The sequence below is a fragment of the Styela clava genome, chromosome 15 (assembly GCF_964204865.1).
Source record: "Styela clava chromosome 15, kaStyClav1.hap1.2, whole genome shotgun sequence".
NCBI classification, from domain to species: domain Eukaryota; kingdom Metazoa; phylum Chordata; class Ascidiacea; order Stolidobranchia; family Styelidae; genus Styela; species Styela clava.
In genome coordinates this window covers 15,707,309-15,725,408 of record NC_135264.1, presented here as the reverse complement: position 1 = coordinate 15,725,408, position 18,100 = coordinate 15,707,309, and the positions used below count along the sequence as shown (strand labels likewise).

Sequence of the window (18,100 nt, the reverse complement as noted above, 5' to 3'; positions counted from 1 at the left end):
GCATTCTCAGCGTCTGGAGTTCGGGTCCGGATTAGTCCAGTGGTCTTCTCACGCGCGCAAGCTCATTAAGATTATATAGATTAAGGGTGTCGTGCCAAAAATGAGTTAAATAATGATCTTCAATTTGCATGAGTAGGCTACTATGAGAAAGTTCATTAATAAACAGTCTATGATTTTCGTAGTATTTTTATGTTGACGAGTTTAAAAGTCGAAAAGCCATCTAAAAGTACTAAAAATTAGATGTTCATTAGCTGTGGACAGAGGCGATTAGTTTGAATAATTCGAAATGCTTTATTTTCCTACAGTTTCTATAGTCGATGATCATTCGAACTAAGAAATTAAGAAAACAGTAATAAAATAATGAAAGGACTCGTCATCGTCAGCGCTATTTCCAATGTTTGTGGTAAGTCGAATGAGTATTTATACTTTCATGTGGGTTTGTCTAAGTGGAGATATGGGTCCTCAATTCAAAGTAAGCTCTACATAGACATTAGAAGAAGTCACTGACGATAACTCACATGTACATTTTTTATTGTTTAATCCAGGTGTGTACAACATTTTTTGTCGGTGGGTTATATATCGAACTTCAGACTTCAAGCTGGGCTACACAAAAAAAAATTATTTACCATGAACAAAATGAATTAAAAACTCTCACAATGCGAAATTTTAGGCAATTTGAAGGGACATCTGAAATTTCAAGTTCTTGTACATAGTTTGTTAACACCAGATTTGACAGAGCTTGTGACAACCCTTAACTGACTGGTCAAATGTTTATCAGCCAACTGACAAGAGAAGAGAATGCGGCTATTCGCTTATCCTTACAGGAATAAAAGCACTGGGTATAACAGCAAAAAGATTTGAAGCAACGACAAGAGCAAAAAAACATTATGTATTCTCTGTTCAGGTATAATTGCAGCTGTTCTCATTTGCACCGCATTTTTCACCGGATCTTGGTTAAATGTTCACAAAATCCCAGAAACAGCGGAATTGGATGGGAATGCGGAAGACGAGGCGGTGTCGATTCAGAAAGTTGAATTCAGTCACGGTTTATGGGATAACGGTCTTCGAGATTTAAACTGCATTGCTACACCTTTCGGAATATGCAGTAAGTATGCATTCTTGTATATTGTAAACACCTGTTCAACATGTCCTTACAATTAAGCACCGCACCCAACGCCAAACGCGGGGTCCAAGGAATTGTTTACGACCACACTTGAAAATCTGTCTGAGTGAGAAAAGTGTCTGAGCGGATGCGAAAAGGGAGCATTGTTACGTCACTTTTGCTTCTTGCTTATTGGCCAATGTCACGAAGTAAACAAGGAAGTTGATGCTCGGGAAAAGGGTCATAGCGGTTTGTCTTATGTTATTCATAAAAAGATTTTTGCGTTTTTCGCCCCATATGATATACCTGTTGCGCATTCCATTGCGGAACTTGACCCTTGACTATCATACTAGGACACACACAGCGTTACTATGTTTTGCAAAGGTGGGCGTTTCTCCGATTCGCTGGCGTTATGTCGCAAGCTAGGACCGATGCGATGAGAAATCTCTCCAGCGAGTTACTTCCGAAACATTTTTAGTCATAGAGATTTTTACATCAAAATTGGAAATTTTGAAATCATTTAATATATTCCTTGCAGTGTACACAAGAGCTGGTCTATTTGCTGGCATAGTTCTGTTGGTCCCGGGAATTTTATTCAACATTCTGGCAACGGCAATTGTAGGAAGTGGTGGAAGAATTGAAACGAGTGGGACAATGGCAAGAGCTGGAGGAATTGTGCTAACGTTAGCAGGTGAGTGGCAAGCTTAAAACAAAACACGATTTTACTTTTCTTGGTACATTGCTTAGAACACGGATTTATACGAGCATTTACTTTAGATTAGGGTTTCCTAAACTTTCTGTTCGTTGGTATCCTTCGAAAAATTCATAAACTCTCTCGTGTACCTCCAAAATTTTCACATGTTTTGCTAAGCCTAAAAATTAGGGAAAGATTACCTTAACTACACTGAATCTAACTTACGCCTCGAAAAGTCGAAATGCCCCTGGCGCTACAGTGCCAATAGTTTTCACTTCTGCCTAAATGAAAAATGAATCAGCCCACAGAAAGCGAAAAATGTCAAATGTATTTTTATTTTGGTGATAAATAAACTACTGACTGACTGTACAGGTGAAGACTATATATATGCGTATTAAATTCTATAAACGGGCGCATTGGGATAATTTATCCTTAAGAGATATTGGCAAAGTAATTTATAGTGTTATCTAATTTACGAAACACCTCTTTGAGATTTTTAAAATTTTTCTGTTCAGATATCGGCACTTTTATTGGAGTTCTACTCTTCACACTCCAGCATACAGTTTGCATTACATCCTGCTCTCCTGAGTTCACCTTCTATCCTTCCTATCCCGACGATTTAACGTTCGGTTGGTCGTTCCTTCTAGCTTGGATTGGTCTTGCGTTTTTGATCGCAACAACTGTACTCATGTACGTGTTCTCTTGCATGGTCGAGAACATGTATAAGGTATGTATTCAAATGGAAAACCTTGCAAAAATATTGAAAAACGCACAAAAACCGTAAAAAATGTGCAAAAAAACTGCAAAAACCACTAAAAACCTTGGTATGTAATGGGACCTCGGCCCTTGTAAAGGGCGCGGAGCGATTATCTAGGGGTTTCGAGTAGAGTAGATACCATTTGCAATGACTACAATAATTTGAAGTTAATTCACTGATAAATGTTTAATTCTTTGACTGTAGTCTGTAATGCGTTTATTCTTTTACCTTCTTAAATATTAATCGTGTCAAACAAAAATAACTTGTGGAAACGCGTTCAAAGCAAAGCTATGACACGGAGTGTTATGAATCTTTGAAAAGAGGTCAGGTATAATGAAAGTTTGCGAATTATTTAACCTCTGTATACGAAACAGCACGATGTAACTCTTAAGACAAATATCATTAAGATATTCAGAATTTTCAGAATACAGTAGTTTGTTTCAAAAAATACTTATGATATTGGTCTCAGTTATATTTTGCTTTGTTAAACTAAGTTCTAACTCACATATATACTTACTATTTTGATTAAACAAATTATATTATAATTATATTATTCATCACTTTTGTACTAACTAATAAATACGGATTGATACGGAATACGGATACGGAAATTGAATGGAGAAAGCAGTTTAATACACAATACCACTATCAAAAATAGACTTTTTAAACATTTTCCCGGTGAGCGGTCTTTTGTCTGCTTACTAGTTTACCCAATGTATAGGAATGCATATCTTTTTTATGGTTGTTAAATCAAGCCTACTTTTTACTTCAGGTTTCGTTTTCACCGAATCGAATGAATTCCCTCAGTCGATCAGTAGAAGTACAGCCGGATGGTGTCAGTATAGAGCTTGTTAGAATGAACGAAAATGCTCTGGACAAAGAGATGAGTCCAAATAACACGACTGAACGGGATAACAGAAGGGTTTGAACAGATGACAACGCCTTCCTATGTCCAATCAAAAATATCATTCCATCACAACGCACTTAAAGTTTTCAACCAATTGGATTTCTATGACAAACCACGCCTTCGCAGATAATATATGTGAAAACTTCTCCATTTATTTAAATTGAATTTTTTTTACACCCGTAGTGTATGTACCAGGTCATTGTTAGGCCATAATTTTTATCCGATTCTCCTTATTTTAGTCGTACTACGAGTTTGAGGACTGTCTGTGTTAGGTAAATGAATATACCTCTTGACCATAGCATTCAGTCGCTTTACATTACTTGATGTAAAGTAGGCGAACAAAATTAGTTACCTCCATACCATTCCTCCATTAGTTACCGGTACACAAACTTCTGGATCGCCAATCATCCTAGCAAATCCCGCTTGTTTTCAATTTGTTGGTTAGCTTTTTAGTTATTTCACCACATCTTGCATTTCATTTAACGTGCTCTTCAAATAAGACTTCAGAGCAGGATAGAAATACCCAGTTGTTTGATACGCAGAAGAATTGCAGGCTACTGCCAGTGAACTAAAAGCTATTTACATACCCTTTTTCTAGGTCTAGAATAATGTTTATTGGCATCTGACCTGATTATAGTTGAAAAGAAATACTTGTGTTGTGTTTAAAACATTCCGTCTTTTCATTAATGCCTTAATTTTTAACAAAATAAAAGTTACATTTGCACTGTTTCTGTTGGGTTCATACATTTGAAATTATAGTAAAACTAGTTTCTGAGCTGAAGATATCCTATTCAACGTCCATCACACGTAGCATAGGTATCAACATTTATGTATATTTCATTACGCATTCCGTCAGGCTGTTTGGGGCAAACGTCGACGTCCATCGGATCGTAATTCCCTGAGAATAAGACAGAGTCTTATTTCAATTTTTTTTTTTTTCGAAAAAAACACTGGGGCCTATTTTGAGGGGATGTCTTTTATTTTCATTTATCAAAAATAAATATGTAAATCGATATATATTTACTAATAAATAACACGTTTTTATTATTTAAAATAACTGCTAAGCATAGATTATTGATTATTTAAAACGTGTAGGAGAGATTTCTTGCCATCGACTGGGTAAATAAAATCGCGCTATCGACTAGGTCTTGTTTTAATGGGAGGGCTCATATTAAAATCATTTTTTAAAACTCAGGCTAGGTCTCATTTTTTAGATTAGATCTTATTTTCGGGAGAACACTGTATATAACTTACCCAGCCTGTCAGAGGCAGAACTCCACATTCACCGTGCGTAGTGTACGTATTATCATTTACGCATACTTCATCACGCTTGCGTCATAGTGTTCGGGGCAGAACCCGACGTCCACCGAAAGTAGCGTACGTATCACAGTTCACGTGATACTTTTCATGACGCTCACGTAATACTGTTCGGGGCTGGACTCGACGTTCTCCTTGAGTGGCGCACGTATCCACGTTTGTCAGACTGTTCAGGGAAGAACCCGACGTTTACTGTATACGTAAGAGTAGGCTACGTATCATTGTTTACGTATTCCTTATTCCTTAAGCGTCAGAACCATATGGTCAACATAACCTACGAAGCGTACGTCTACTACACCATGATACTTTTGCGCATTCATTAAAAAGTTTTGTAAAGAACAAAGTAACCTAATACTCATTGTTCAGAAAAAAACAAACGCCCTATGCGATACACAATGAACGAGAATACGGCGATGCCTATTTTTTTATAAGTTTGTCTATCTTGTTTAGGTAATGTTATTGGTTTTCTTTTCTCCGGATATTGATAGATATAATATAAAAAAAATTATGCATTAAAGAGATTATATAGAACATTAGCTGTTAGCAGAAATGGATAAACAAGAAATTAAATTGAATTATACAATTGATGGAAGTATCTCTGAAATAGAGATTGAAGATTATTACAACGATTCGATGGTTTATTATACGCTTTCAGGAATGAAATATAACTCGTCCCATAAGGTAAAAAGATATAGAAATTATTTTGAATACCCGATATTGGGGTGATGTAAGACGATTGTAGGGTTAAACGACTGGCGATAGCAACTACTGACCTTCTTCAATTAACGAGTCTGCGGATGTATACATTACTTGCGAGATAGATATATCTATGCGAGAGGATTGCTGGAGTTCTCGCCATCGTAAGGGGTTAATCATTTGGCAAAACACGGCCTTCTGGTTCCAGGTCCGTGTCGCGTCTAGGATGGGGTTAGTTAGCCAGTTGTCTGTTTCAGATGCATGGAATCAATTTATTTCTAATTTTGTCGAATTTAATATTGATTGCATCTTAAATCTTGGCGTCGCAGACATATAATGACCATTTCTGGCCCGATATTGTGATAAAAATTTCTGTTTTGAATTAATGTTATGATTTCTTGCACGACAAAATAAACGTATTGTCTATTGATGGCGGGGGAAGCTGAAGAATTACCTATTCTAGGGCGGAAATAAATATGAAAATCTTATCCAGTAATATTTTAGCCTACAAAACAACCAAAAACTCAACAACTCGTGATGAAACCCGTTAATCAACAGCTGCCTTTAGCAATACCAACATACATCAGCAAGGTATCGCCTCCTCCGAAAATGCACGAAAGGAATTATCCACCACTACTGCATAGGACATTGACAATGTTAAACTCAAAGGGATATAAAAATGAACACAAAAGTGTAACAGAAACTGGCATTGTAACCCAGAAATGGACTTATATATTGAAGAAACTGTAATAAGGAGTGTTGAAAAAAATTTCCATAACGTGTTTTCTTATCTTTGCCTCGAATAGCGTGGCTCGGCGGTGTGGCGCATCGCGTCAAGCGATGTGTATACGCTCGCCATCGCACCCCTGATTATCTTGCGTGGGTTTGAATCCCGTGGTGAATAATTATGCAAGAGAATTGCACTTGGAAAAACTAAAATATTAAATCTTATCCTAATGTATATTTATTTTTCATCGTTTTCGTATTTTAGTAGGTCCTAAATAAAACTCCACAGCGACAACTAGAGTTAGTTCATCAAGTAAAAAAAGCTTTATCAATAGCAGAATAATTATTTTTGCCAATGGCTGTTATGCCCGTGGTATTTGTACTCGGCCGTCCAGGTTCGGGAAAAGGTACTCAGAGTGCCAAATTAGCAGATGAATTTAATTTTGTTCATTTATCTGCTGGGGAGCTACTCAGAAAAGAGTTGAAAGATGAGACCGAGGTGGCAGGTATTCTGAAAACACATTTTGCAAAAGGATTGATGGCGCCGTCTGAAATCACATGCAATTTATTACTTAGTGAAATGGAAAACGAGAAGAAACTATTTTTAATTGACGGATTTCCTGTAGATATGGACAACTTGAAAATGTGGGAAACCTTGTCAAAAGGAAATGTGGATTTAAAATCTGTTTTGTTACTTGAATGCGCAGAATCGGTAAGCAAAATCATAGAATTGATGCTCTTGCCTTTTTTTTCTATACAAAATATCTGTTTCAGAGAAAAATAGAGTATTTGTTTTATTTGGCGCGGCGGTGTGGCTCAACGGGCTAAGCGTTAGGAATACGCTCGCCACCGCACCTCTAATTACTCTGCGTGGGTTCGCAGGTTCGAATCCCATGCAGGGATGGTTATGTGCGAGAGGATTGCTGGACTCCTCGCCGTCGTTGGGTGGTTCACGTAACCGCTGGTCGGTTACGGCTTCCTCCACCACCAAGTCCATGCTTCCGAAAACAAACAATACAGTAAAACTAATCCCATACCCGACTTGGAATGGTAACCGGACGAGAGGCCGTGGTTCGCCATATGGATAAGCCGTCTTATCGGCTTTCCTCTCCCCCGTGATAAATATGTAAATCCTATCCTATCCTATTTTAACACATGTCGGGACATCTTGGAACTGGAAAACTGTGCTCTACTGTAATATCACATATTTTATTTCACAAAACTAATCATTACAGCATTTTGGTAAAGTCATAATATTGTAAAATTGTTGGGTCTAGTAAATTCACTATCGTTGGCACAGATGCCATGATCGTAGCTATACTTTGGTGAGCTCAAAGCATTTTACATATGGTATTCCTAACCCCCACCTGGCTATGCCATACAAAAATTACGTCACAGCGACGTCCCAATCACGTGGTAGAGCTCACCAAAGTATAGCTCCGATCATGGCATCTGTGCCAACGATAGTGAATTTACCAACGCCAGCGACCTCTCTCATATCGGGATTGTTACGACAAGAAAATAAGTGAAATAGCTTGCTTGCTGTGCGTTTTGGACGACCATCCATATACCATGGAGGACCTTATTATGCCACTGTAACATTGTATTGACGTAATTTTTTGGTGACGTAATCAGGTGGGGGTTAGCAATGACATATGCTAAAATTGTTGAGCCAGGCCAACTAGAAGTGCATGTGGTACTAAACTATACCAGACCCGGTGGGTGCATGTGAGGTGTGTGAAATAATTTTAGGTGAGTGAACACGTACCACTTCTCCTTGGCAAAACCTTATATTCTGTACGTTTTAAACCTTATCTCTGTCTTGGAACTGGAGAACTGTATTTTATTTTTTTTACAAAACTAATCATCATTATTATCATCACTATATTGTAGAGAGGTTCAGGTAACTTTTGGTCACAATGGCTTTTTCTATCAACAAGTCCATGCATCTGAAACAAATAAGACACGAAGGAGTGGATTGTCGTATGATTAGGCCATTTTATCGGCTTCCCACCGAGATAAAGATGAATATCCTATCCTATGTAATCAATGGTGCAACACTTGAACATTATGTCAAAACAGAAATTTACTTTTGTGATTGCCAGGTTTCTAAACAAAGAATTCTAGCGAGAAGCGAAACCAGCAATCGTAGTGATGACAATTTAGAATCGCTATCTCGAAGATTTGAGTATTTCACAAAACATACGAAACCTGTGATCGACTTTTATGCAAAAGCTGGAAAACTACAAATTGTAGATGCAAACAATAGTGTAGAGACTGTATTTAATGAATTATGCAAAATCATTTCAGAAATACAGTAAGACTGGGAAATCTACAATGTGTTGTAGATTAGAGTTGTGACACTTTACAGACTTTTTGCCCCGTGAACTTTTCTTGTCATTAGGCAGCGCTTTACAACCCTTTGTCCTGTAGACTTTTTTAATCACTAGGTGGCATATGATAGTTTGAGTAATGTTTTTCATACGCCTCGGAAATGATTTATGCTGAATCATTTTGGAATTGCAATAAGTAACATTAGAAGATTTAAATAGCAAATATAAGATAACAAGGGCTCAGCCCAAAAAAGCTGTTTCAAGAAAATAAGAAAAATTGTAGATTTTGTTTTTTCTGTAATTTTTTTATTTAACTTTTGCTGAATATTGCTTCTAACAACAATACCAGCTTAAAGCACTTATTCTATTATAATATTTTGAAATGAAGTTTACTGTATTGTTTTATCAAATTTATTTGCAAATACTGTACTTAGCGAAATGCACCAAGTTTATCACTGTGGTATATTGTGGTGACTTTTTCTTGGCCTGTAAATTGGGGATATTAATTTATTTAATATTAATGATATACTTTTTTTTTTGTTTAGTTTTCATTTTGCTTGTTTTACCTAGAAACAAAGCACTTATTCATTTATAATATTTTGAAAATAAGTTTAATGTATTGTATTGTCAAATGTTTGCAAATACTTAACGCAATGCAATGAGTTTTTACTGTGATATATTGTGGTGACTTTATGTCAGCCTGTGAATTCGGAATATTGAAACTGTTTAATGATATTACTTCTTCTTTGCTTAGTTTTCATTTTGCATATTTCACCTAGAAACAAAGCACTTATTCTGTATTGTAAGCACTTTACTGTATTGTATTGTCAAATGTTTGCAAATACTTAGCACAGTGCAACAAGTTTTTCACTGTATTATATTGTGGTGATTTTTTTCTTGGCTTGTGAATTAGGAATATTGGAAATATTCAATGATATTACTTCCTCTTTTCTTAGTTTTCATTTTGTCCATTCCATCTAGAAACAAAGTTGTTTTTATATTTTATTAAATTTTTACATATTGCCTGTCTATGCATTCAAATTTTTTTATGACTTATACTCAAAAATTATAGGTACTCCCGTAGTGTATGTACCAGTTTAGGCCACAATTTTATTCCGATTTTCCTTGTTTTAGCCCTATGACGAATTCGGGGACTGTCTATGTTAGCCAAGTGAATATACTCCCTGCCCATAGGTTTCAGTCCCTTTACACAACTTGATGTAAAGTAGGCGAACAAAATTAGTTACCTCAATGTTGGTACATACACATCTGCGCCAAATTCAAATTTATATCCACATAGTTAGAAAAGGAATATTATTTTTCACAATAAAGTTGTATATGTTTATTCTGAAAATCATGATAATATGTTGGAATAGTATTCCGATTGATTAAGAAGACTGGTTTGGTATATTTGTTTCTACTGGGAATGTTTGTACATTCCAAAATTTTAAATTTTTGTTCTCATTGTTTGTGGAAAGTTTTTTTTGCAAAACCAAGTTGGTATTGTTGGTTGGAAACCATGTTTCAATGTTAATGATTGGTACTCCCAAAGTTTGTGAACCAAGGTGGTGGACATCCGAACATAAGGTAGTATGTGTAGCATGTTAGGGTTAGGCCAAAATTTTATTCCAATTTTCCTATTACGAGTTCTGGGACTAGTCAATTGATAGTATTGTATTTGTACCTGAAATTATGTACAAATTATGAAATTGATAAATGTCCACCTTTCAATCTTTAGATTCGAAATTTTGTTAAACTAGATTAATTAAGTTGAGTTTACAAAATGACTGAATCCGGTGAGTCTGGTGAAGATACCAATCGTAAAAAGAAAAAAGAGAAAGGATATCATCATTTCTTACCAGATAATGAGACAGATGAAGAATCTCCATTTTCAAAAAGCTTTGGAACTCCAAAATCAGGACAATCTAGAAAACCAAAAACATCGAAAGGCCTCTTTAAAAAAGCTTCGTTTTCTAAAGGGAAACTTAGCAAAAAAGGGAAAACACCTGGGGACTCTTTGAACATTCCTTCTGATGTACCATCCTCGACGCCAAAATCAAAAGAACATCGCGATGCGAAGAAAAAGTCAGCGAGTTTACCTAGAGACATACAAATATCGTTTAAAGACAAAAAAGATCCGCAGAAAAAACATAAATCAAAAAAGCGAGTTTTATCGAACCCAAGCGATGAGATTCCTGAAAGCCTACCAGAAGAATCCGAGGAGATTGTCAACCCGGTATTCAAAAAAACTCTAGAAGAGGCAGTGCAGCGCACTTGCTACCACGATAACATCCTTTTACCTGCTGTGGTACGAGACTGCATAGACCATTTGGAGAACAAAGGTCTAACAGCGGAAGGAATATATCGGATATCTGGAGTAAAAGCAAAAGTCGATGAACTCATAAAAACCTACAACCAAGAAATTTCTCCGGATTTGAATCAATACGACCCATACACAGTTGCAAGTCTTTTAAAAAATTATCTACGAGAATTACCAGAGCGTGTCTTGACCGACCAATACTCCATGAAGTTTGAAGAGGCTGCTAGTGGTTCAGATAAAATCCGAGCGACCAAATCAATTCTTCAAAATCTCCCTGAATGTAACCAAGTTTTGATTTCGTGGTTAATCGTACATTTCAGTCACATTATTGATCACGAGAAGGAGAGCAAAATGACGATACAGAATATTTCGATCGTTTTAAGTCCGACGTTACACATCAGTCACAGAGTTTTGAATTTATTCTTTACTCAAGCGAAACAGATTTTTGCAGGTATGTTCTGCTCCACTGGGCATTTTTTACGAAACTTTCAATTTGATATTTATGAGACGTTTTCATATGATCACACCAGAAAAAGTACCATATATTCTTGCAATACCTAAGCGTTTCAAATACTTTCAAATTCAATTTGTCTTTTTCTCTTCACAGGGGTTGAAATCAAACCATTAATCAGACCAATGAGATGGCAAGACTGGGCCACTATGCCTCCATTACCGAAAGATCAAATAGAAGTTGTTCAAGAAATAAAACGTCAAGAATTTGTTTTAAATCGGCTTCACTCACAATTACAAGCTGGTTGTAAAGACAGGTAATATTTCTTTGTTTCCATTCTGAATACATTTTGTACATGCAGTACCGACTAGGTATGAAGTTTACCATACTCATAAAATTTTGAATTATGGCAGATCATAGAAAATGTCTCCTTGTAGATTATGGTAAGTATCACGTCCCATCCAGGATATGATAAATAGGGTAGGCAATCCATACTGTACAGACTTGGCTTGTTTGAAACGATGTAACTCTAAAATTTGCTGATAAAAAAGTCCCTAGAGAGTGCTCCAGAAGTGTATGTGTACCAATATGGGGGTAAATAATTTTGTTCGCTCATTTTACATCAAGTTGTGTGAAAGGACTGAAACCTATGGGAAGAGAGCTAACACAGACAGTCCTCGAACTCATAATAGAACTAAAACAAGGAAAATCGGAATAAAATTATGGCCAAACTCTAACCTGGCACACATTTTACGATGGACCGGCAATCCACATTGGATTTGTTTGAATCAATGTCCCGTGCTCTCTAAAATCTGCTGAGAAAAGATTTGCAAGGATACTTTACATACAGTGATCAAATAACACTATTCATTATTATAAACCTTATGTGTGTTAATTCTAATTGATTAATTGTATCTGATGTTCTTTATCATCTATTCCATTAGTCTCAATGTCTAACAAAAACAGAAGTTCTGAAACTAAACTTATTTTATATTAGATCCTTGAGTGTTGCTGCTTGATACCAAGCTTTGGTTTCTTGCAGCTTCCCATCCCCAGTTGAAATGTGTGCCTATCTTTTTTCTTCATATTTTGTTGAAAACTGACTTTTTTACTGGTTGAAAAAAATAACTTGACTTGGTCAAGCACTGGCTTATATGCTACAGATTTTGTATATGCTTTTTTACAGAAACCAATAAAATCATTTATTGTTTAAATTTCAGAAAAAAAGATGAACGTTTATGGGAAGTTCAGCGTATCCTTACACAATTAAAACGTCTGAATCGAAATTTCAAAAAAATGCAATCACAAACCAAACTAGACACGTTAACTATGGAGAGCATAGAACGCAAGCGTAATCAACTACGAAGCAGTCCTGGGAACCGTAGCACTAGAAGCATTCAAGATTCAGAAAGCGGACAGACTCAGGATAAAGAAACTGTAGCAGGGAATAATGAAAAGACCACAGAGGATGAAGGTATGGATCATAGAGAATATATTGCATTTTCTGCCTAATTAATTTTAGCCTAATTAATAATTGTATTGGGTTCTCATCTTAAAGTTTTAATTTGCTGTGGTTCTATGCTTTGTGTGAACTGAAGTTTTTTTTTGGTTGAGGCTACGCTATAATGGCCGATACATTGATGGTCAGTGGCGTGTCTACGTAAAACAGCGCCCATGGCAAAGTTTAAACGTGCGCCCCGATCGTTTAACGACATTTTTATCGACTGTCGTTGAAATTGAGACACTTGTACGTTATTATTCTAGTAAAAATACGAGTTTAAATTATTTCTAATTTGAATATTATATTATTGAAACATTTTTACGATCTTAACTTTTTGCCCTTTTTGCGCCCCCATCCAAACGGCGCCCATGGCATGAGCCATGCCTGCCACACCCTAGATATGCCACTGTTGATGGTTAGTGTGGTTTGACCAAAATTGATTGACTTTTGCATGGTTTGTAAGCAAATACTCCTATGTCTCAAACACAATTTCTTCGGTACTCCCGAAGTATGTGGACCGAGATGGCGGATACCGGAATGTAATATGTGTACCAGGTTAGGGTTAGACCATAATTTTAGGTACGGGAGTCACTTGACTAGTCCCCGAACTTGTAATTAAACTTGAGTTTAAAAATATCAACTTATATTTAATGAGTTTGAGTTCGGAATTGCGTGAAAACAAAACACCATGCTAATATATTGGATACCGTATATGCTTGTTTTACCGCCCGATCTTGATTAAGGGCCCGTTTGAATAGCTGCCCGTGTGAACAGAACATAAAAATAAATAATGGCCGGTGCTTGAATACCCGCCTGATGTAAAAGCTGGCTCTTCAGTGGTAGAGAACAATAGGAAATAAGAAGCGCTTTTGTCAAAACGCTGTTGAATTTTAATCGTCGCTAGATAACACTCACGCCTTAGGCGTCCAAGTACATAACAGATAGCATTGATTATGTAACACCATGGTTCTCAAACTGAGCGTCGCGGCGCTCAAGTGCATCGTTTCAATATTGATAGGGTGTCACAAAACTTTTCTTCTTTTGCGGATTTGTACCTGCAGTGTGTAGAAAAAGTCAAAATTTTTGTTATTCTCGTTTAAATCATACTTGAGAACTGGAAATAACAATATATTATTTATTGTAACGATCGAAAATAACAAGCGCTCGTGCTTGAATGAGGGCCGACTTGAATAAGGGCCCGGTTAGTGAGTTGGTTGAAAAAAAATATGGGCCCAGGCTACAAAACGAGCAAATACGGTATTTACACATTGAATTGATGAGATTCAACTCTGAGATTTTTGGATCTGTTTTTAGACACTTACCCCAGTTACAGTATCCCAAAAAATTACATTTGCACTCATCGCTTGTTTACTCCTATAACAGATGTTACTGAAAGAACATCTCCAGCTTCTGAGAATCTTCATGAGGAAGAGGAAACTGAAGAGGAAGATCCAGAAGTGATGAAGTTATTACTGGAGGAAGAATTAGAGAATCTTGTTGAGCAGGAAGAATTACTTTCAATGCAACAGGAATTGAAATCAAGGATTCAGGCTGAGACTGAAGAACTTGAAAGATTGAAGGTGAGATTACTGTTTGGCGCTCTGGAAGTATTCGTACCAAGATGATGCACAACCTGAACCTAACCTGGTACACATACTTTTAGGTTGTGCGTCATCTTGGTTCGAATATTTCGGGAGAACCCACTGTTTTATTTTGACATGTTTGGATGATTTTCTATTCAGGAGGAATTCAGTTGCTCTCATAGTATGTGAACCAAGATGGCGCACAACCTGAACATAGTATGTGTACCAGGTTAGAATTATCAGGCTTTTGCGATCTAAAAAGAAACTCGTTTATATAAAAATGGATTATCTGTTGGTCCAAAATTTCGCTTAGTTTGATTCAAGCGATGACCATCATATAAAACAATTGTTGCTGTATAAATTTATATATTTGGTTTTAGCCTAGTCAGGCGTAAATAAAAATATATAGGCTACTGTGTCTGTATCGTTGAATCCATTTACACTTGCAATTTCAACATGCTTGTGCATTTCCAGTGAATTGTTATTGTTTTCTCAATATATTTTGGAGATACTACGAGAGTGCTGAAATTTACAAACGACCATCACTCTCTACACTAAATGAATGAATGAATGAAAAAACCTGATAACAAAATCAAAATTTATTATTTTAACTAATCAATATTTACAGGGAATCCTTGCAAATCTCCAGAGCCAATCGGCAATTAGATTAGAAAGTCACGCTGAATCATCAGACGACATTTTAAGCGGAGAGGAACGCTCGATCATTGTTTCTCCCTGTGGTGGTGATTTGGGAGTTCTTGTCGAAAATTCCAGCAGTGATGAAAATAACGAAGATGAAATCATTGAACTGGAATGTTTAGAACGAGAACTCGTTGAAGCAAATCAAGAATACGAAAAGAAAAATAACGCTTTGAACTTATCGATACACGATGAAAGAGAGGCAGTAGTCGAAGCGAAAGTACGATTGAGGCTTCTTCATTATAAAAATATCGCTAACAAAGCTGCTGCTATTGCGGAATAAAACAAGGCCGGGAACTGGTTTAAAATCGGTACTCTTGGTACTCCTGTAGTATGCGAACCAAGATGGCAGAAACCAGAACGTAGTATGTGTACCAGGTTAGGGTTAGGACATAATTTCAGGTACAAATAGAGTCACTTGCTTAGTCCCCGAACTCGTGATAGAACTGAGATAAAGGAGAGTGAAATAAAATTATGGCCTAACCCTAACCTGGTACAGATGCTAAGTTCCGGTGCCCGCCATCTTGGATCGCATTCTTCGGGAGTACTCAACTTCTTGAGCGAAGTATATTCAAACTGTAGCTCCAGCTCCAATGGCTCATTTTTACTTCTGAGCTAGGCCCTCTTTGGTAGCAAATGATGTTGTTGCTAAGTCCACTACTATGAAACATCGCTGGACGAGAGGCTGCGTATCACCATTAGGGCTGGGCATTTTCGAATACCTGATGATTTCAGAATCGAATCGAATAATTTTTTTCGAATCGAATCTCGAATACTTGGAAGGTATGAAATTGTATGTCAATTTCTTAGTATTTTAGGTCCTCCAGACACATAAATTACTGAACACATAGAATACATCACTGAAAATAAAAAAAAACACGTTTTCATCAATACCACAATACAGAAAAGAGTCACAAGTCAGAATTGTGTTGAAAAAATATGGCTTCAATGAAAAAAAAATTGAGAAATTTACCTCGACCATTGGCGGAAAGAGTAAAACAAGATGGCGGCCATTCGAAAATTTACTCTAAACCGATTCGAATAATTCACTATTCGATTCGAATATTCGATTCGAAATGCCCAGCTCTAATCACCATGTGATTGGGCCGTCTTATCGGCTTTCCTCTCTACCAGGATGAATATATAAATCTTTCCAGCTCAAATGCATTTTTGAATCAGTGGGGTTCATAGCCAGACTTAAATCACTTCATGTTTCAAATTATCATAAGAAATTAAATATTGACGAAAATTATGGAAAATATTTATTATAAATTTGAAACCCTATAAATATTTATCAAATTGTGAACAATTATAAAAGTTGTATTAAAGTCATTTATATAACAGTAATAAAAGATTAATATAGGATAATAAAAAATTTAGAATATGAGAAAATATTAGATAGGGAGCAGCTAGAGCCACTAGAATTTTTGGTAGCTTTATTGTGATATGCTTGGCTTCGACATCATGTAACTCGCCTTGAATAAAATCCTCTATAACTGCAATATTTTTAAATGGGCTGGGCTTATGAAATCCAAACCATTAAAAATCTGATGTAGCCTTTTTTTGATTGTTTGTTGAGAATACTAAATATATCAACATAATACTTGATTTCGGTTGGAATTTTTGCCAACAAAGCAGCAACTATTATAGAATGAAAGACACATAAGTCTGTAAGCGACTACATGAAAACCATTAAAATTATTCATCGAATTATTCAGGTTCTTGGCTTCATTTTCCAATGAGACAAAATTAATGGCTCATATTGTTTGTTGAGAATGAAAGGTCAACTTCCTGCATTTTTAGTTTTTGTTATATAGCCTACATTGACACACTGAACGCGAGTGTTAGAGGCTGACATTAGCCACCCATAATACAATTTTTTGGCTAGGTGTGATGGGATTTCAGAGCCGGGGTTGACATTTATATTTGCCAAGTTAGATCGAAACAGTTAGCGGGTCCGGCCGAACGCGGGAATATGTTCGTTTTAAGCTGTTTGATGCAGAAAGATGCTTTTATTTTTTTTACATTCCAAAACCACCCCGTTCCGAGCTATTTCTTTTAAATAGTGTTCTTAGTCTGGGTGCAAATCTACTTGGGGTGAAAAAGCCCAGGAGTATGGAATAATAAAAACTTGTGGCCAATTGCAAGGCTACCTATCACATTTTCCCACTTCTGAAGTAGATGAGTATATGCAGATGATGCTATAGGACTAATGACCAGAAAAACTTTAATTTAGGTAAGTAGATTAAACTGGAATCGTTTGTGTTGTACTTAGTATGGCTAGCAGGCAGCAACGAACTTGTTTCAGACTTAAGGAACTAGTGGATGTGGTGACAACGCGGTACAGTGGAGCAATATGGGATTATTGCCGAGTTGTTCTGGATCGCGTAAACCAGCAGTCGTTTAAGTTGGATTAGAATTGGAGGGTGGAAAGATAACCTTGGTACAGACTAAAGCGTATCTATGATACAAGTGAGTCAACGCTCAAACAATGGGCGTCGTTTTGTTCTCGGTTACCAGGGTACAGACAAAAGCGTATCTATGATACAAGTGCTTATGATACGTGCTCTATGATACAACGCTTAAACAATGGGCGTCGTTTTGTTCTCGGTTACCAGGTTACGGTACCGATATCTAACACGGTGCCTCATGGGAATTTTGCACACAACTGTTGAAGATGGTTCCCGTACATTTGAACCCACGACAATTGCACCTATAGAAATTTATTTGTTTTGCAAATATTTTAACCCATACTAACCCTAACCCGTGAGTTTTAGCACCCGCATATAGATTGATTCCGCGGATATACACATGGGTTCAAATGTACGGTCACCATTGAAGATACCTATTATTTTCACCAATATTTTAGGTAGAAAGTCGCGATCGTAGAAAGAATCTTAGTCGAACACGTTGATATCCGGTAATGTTTGCTACGTCGCATTTATAGTGCAATAAATTGTCTTCGAATAGAACTATACAGTATCCAGATATCGGTACCTGTACCGAGTCTCAAC

General features: G+C 36.6%; 4 protein-coding genes across 4 annotated transcripts; all 4 read left to right on the top strand.

The window, feature by feature from the left end:
- The first annotated feature begins 251 nt into the window (after positions 1-251).
- Positions 252-4,187, top strand: LOC120334446 (uncharacterized). The gene is made up of 5 exons (XM_039401958.2): positions 252-403; positions 905-1,105; positions 1,641-1,793; positions 2,312-2,523; positions 3,326-4,187. The coding sequence occupies exons 1-5, from the start codon at positions 361-363 to the stop codon at positions 3,479-3,481; spliced, it is 765 nt and encodes a 254-aa protein (XP_039257892.2). The 5' UTR covers positions 252-360; the 3' UTR covers positions 3,482-4,187.
- A 1,095-nt stretch (positions 4,188-5,282) lies between these two features.
- Positions 5,283-6,316, top strand: LOC144432396 (uncharacterized). The gene is made up of 2 exons (XM_078120442.1): positions 5,283-5,458; positions 5,978-6,316. Exons 1-2 carry the CDS (start codon positions 5,327-5,329, stop codon positions 6,221-6,223), a joined length of 378 nt encoding a protein of 125 aa, XP_077976568.1. The 5' UTR covers positions 5,283-5,326; the 3' UTR covers positions 6,224-6,316.
- Positions 6,317-6,476: 160 nt separating this feature from the next.
- LOC120334005 (UMP-CMP kinase-like) lies at positions 6,477-10,271 on the top strand. The gene is made up of 2 exons (XM_039401441.2): positions 6,477-6,911; positions 8,305-10,271. The coding sequence occupies exons 1-2, from the start codon at positions 6,555-6,557 to the stop codon at positions 8,518-8,520; spliced, it is 573 nt and encodes a 190-aa protein (XP_039257375.2). The 5' UTR covers positions 6,477-6,554; the 3' UTR covers positions 8,521-10,271.
- Positions 10,236-17,071, top strand: LOC120334099 (ralA-binding protein 1-like). The gene is made up of 5 exons (XM_039401550.2): positions 10,236-11,303; positions 11,460-11,619; positions 12,524-12,777; positions 14,188-14,384; positions 15,016-17,071. Exons 1-5 carry the CDS (start codon positions 10,316-10,318, stop codon positions 15,367-15,369), a joined length of 1,953 nt encoding a protein of 650 aa, XP_039257484.2. The 5' UTR covers positions 10,236-10,315; the 3' UTR covers positions 15,370-17,071.
- Positions 17,072-18,100: the final 1,029 nt, after the last annotated feature.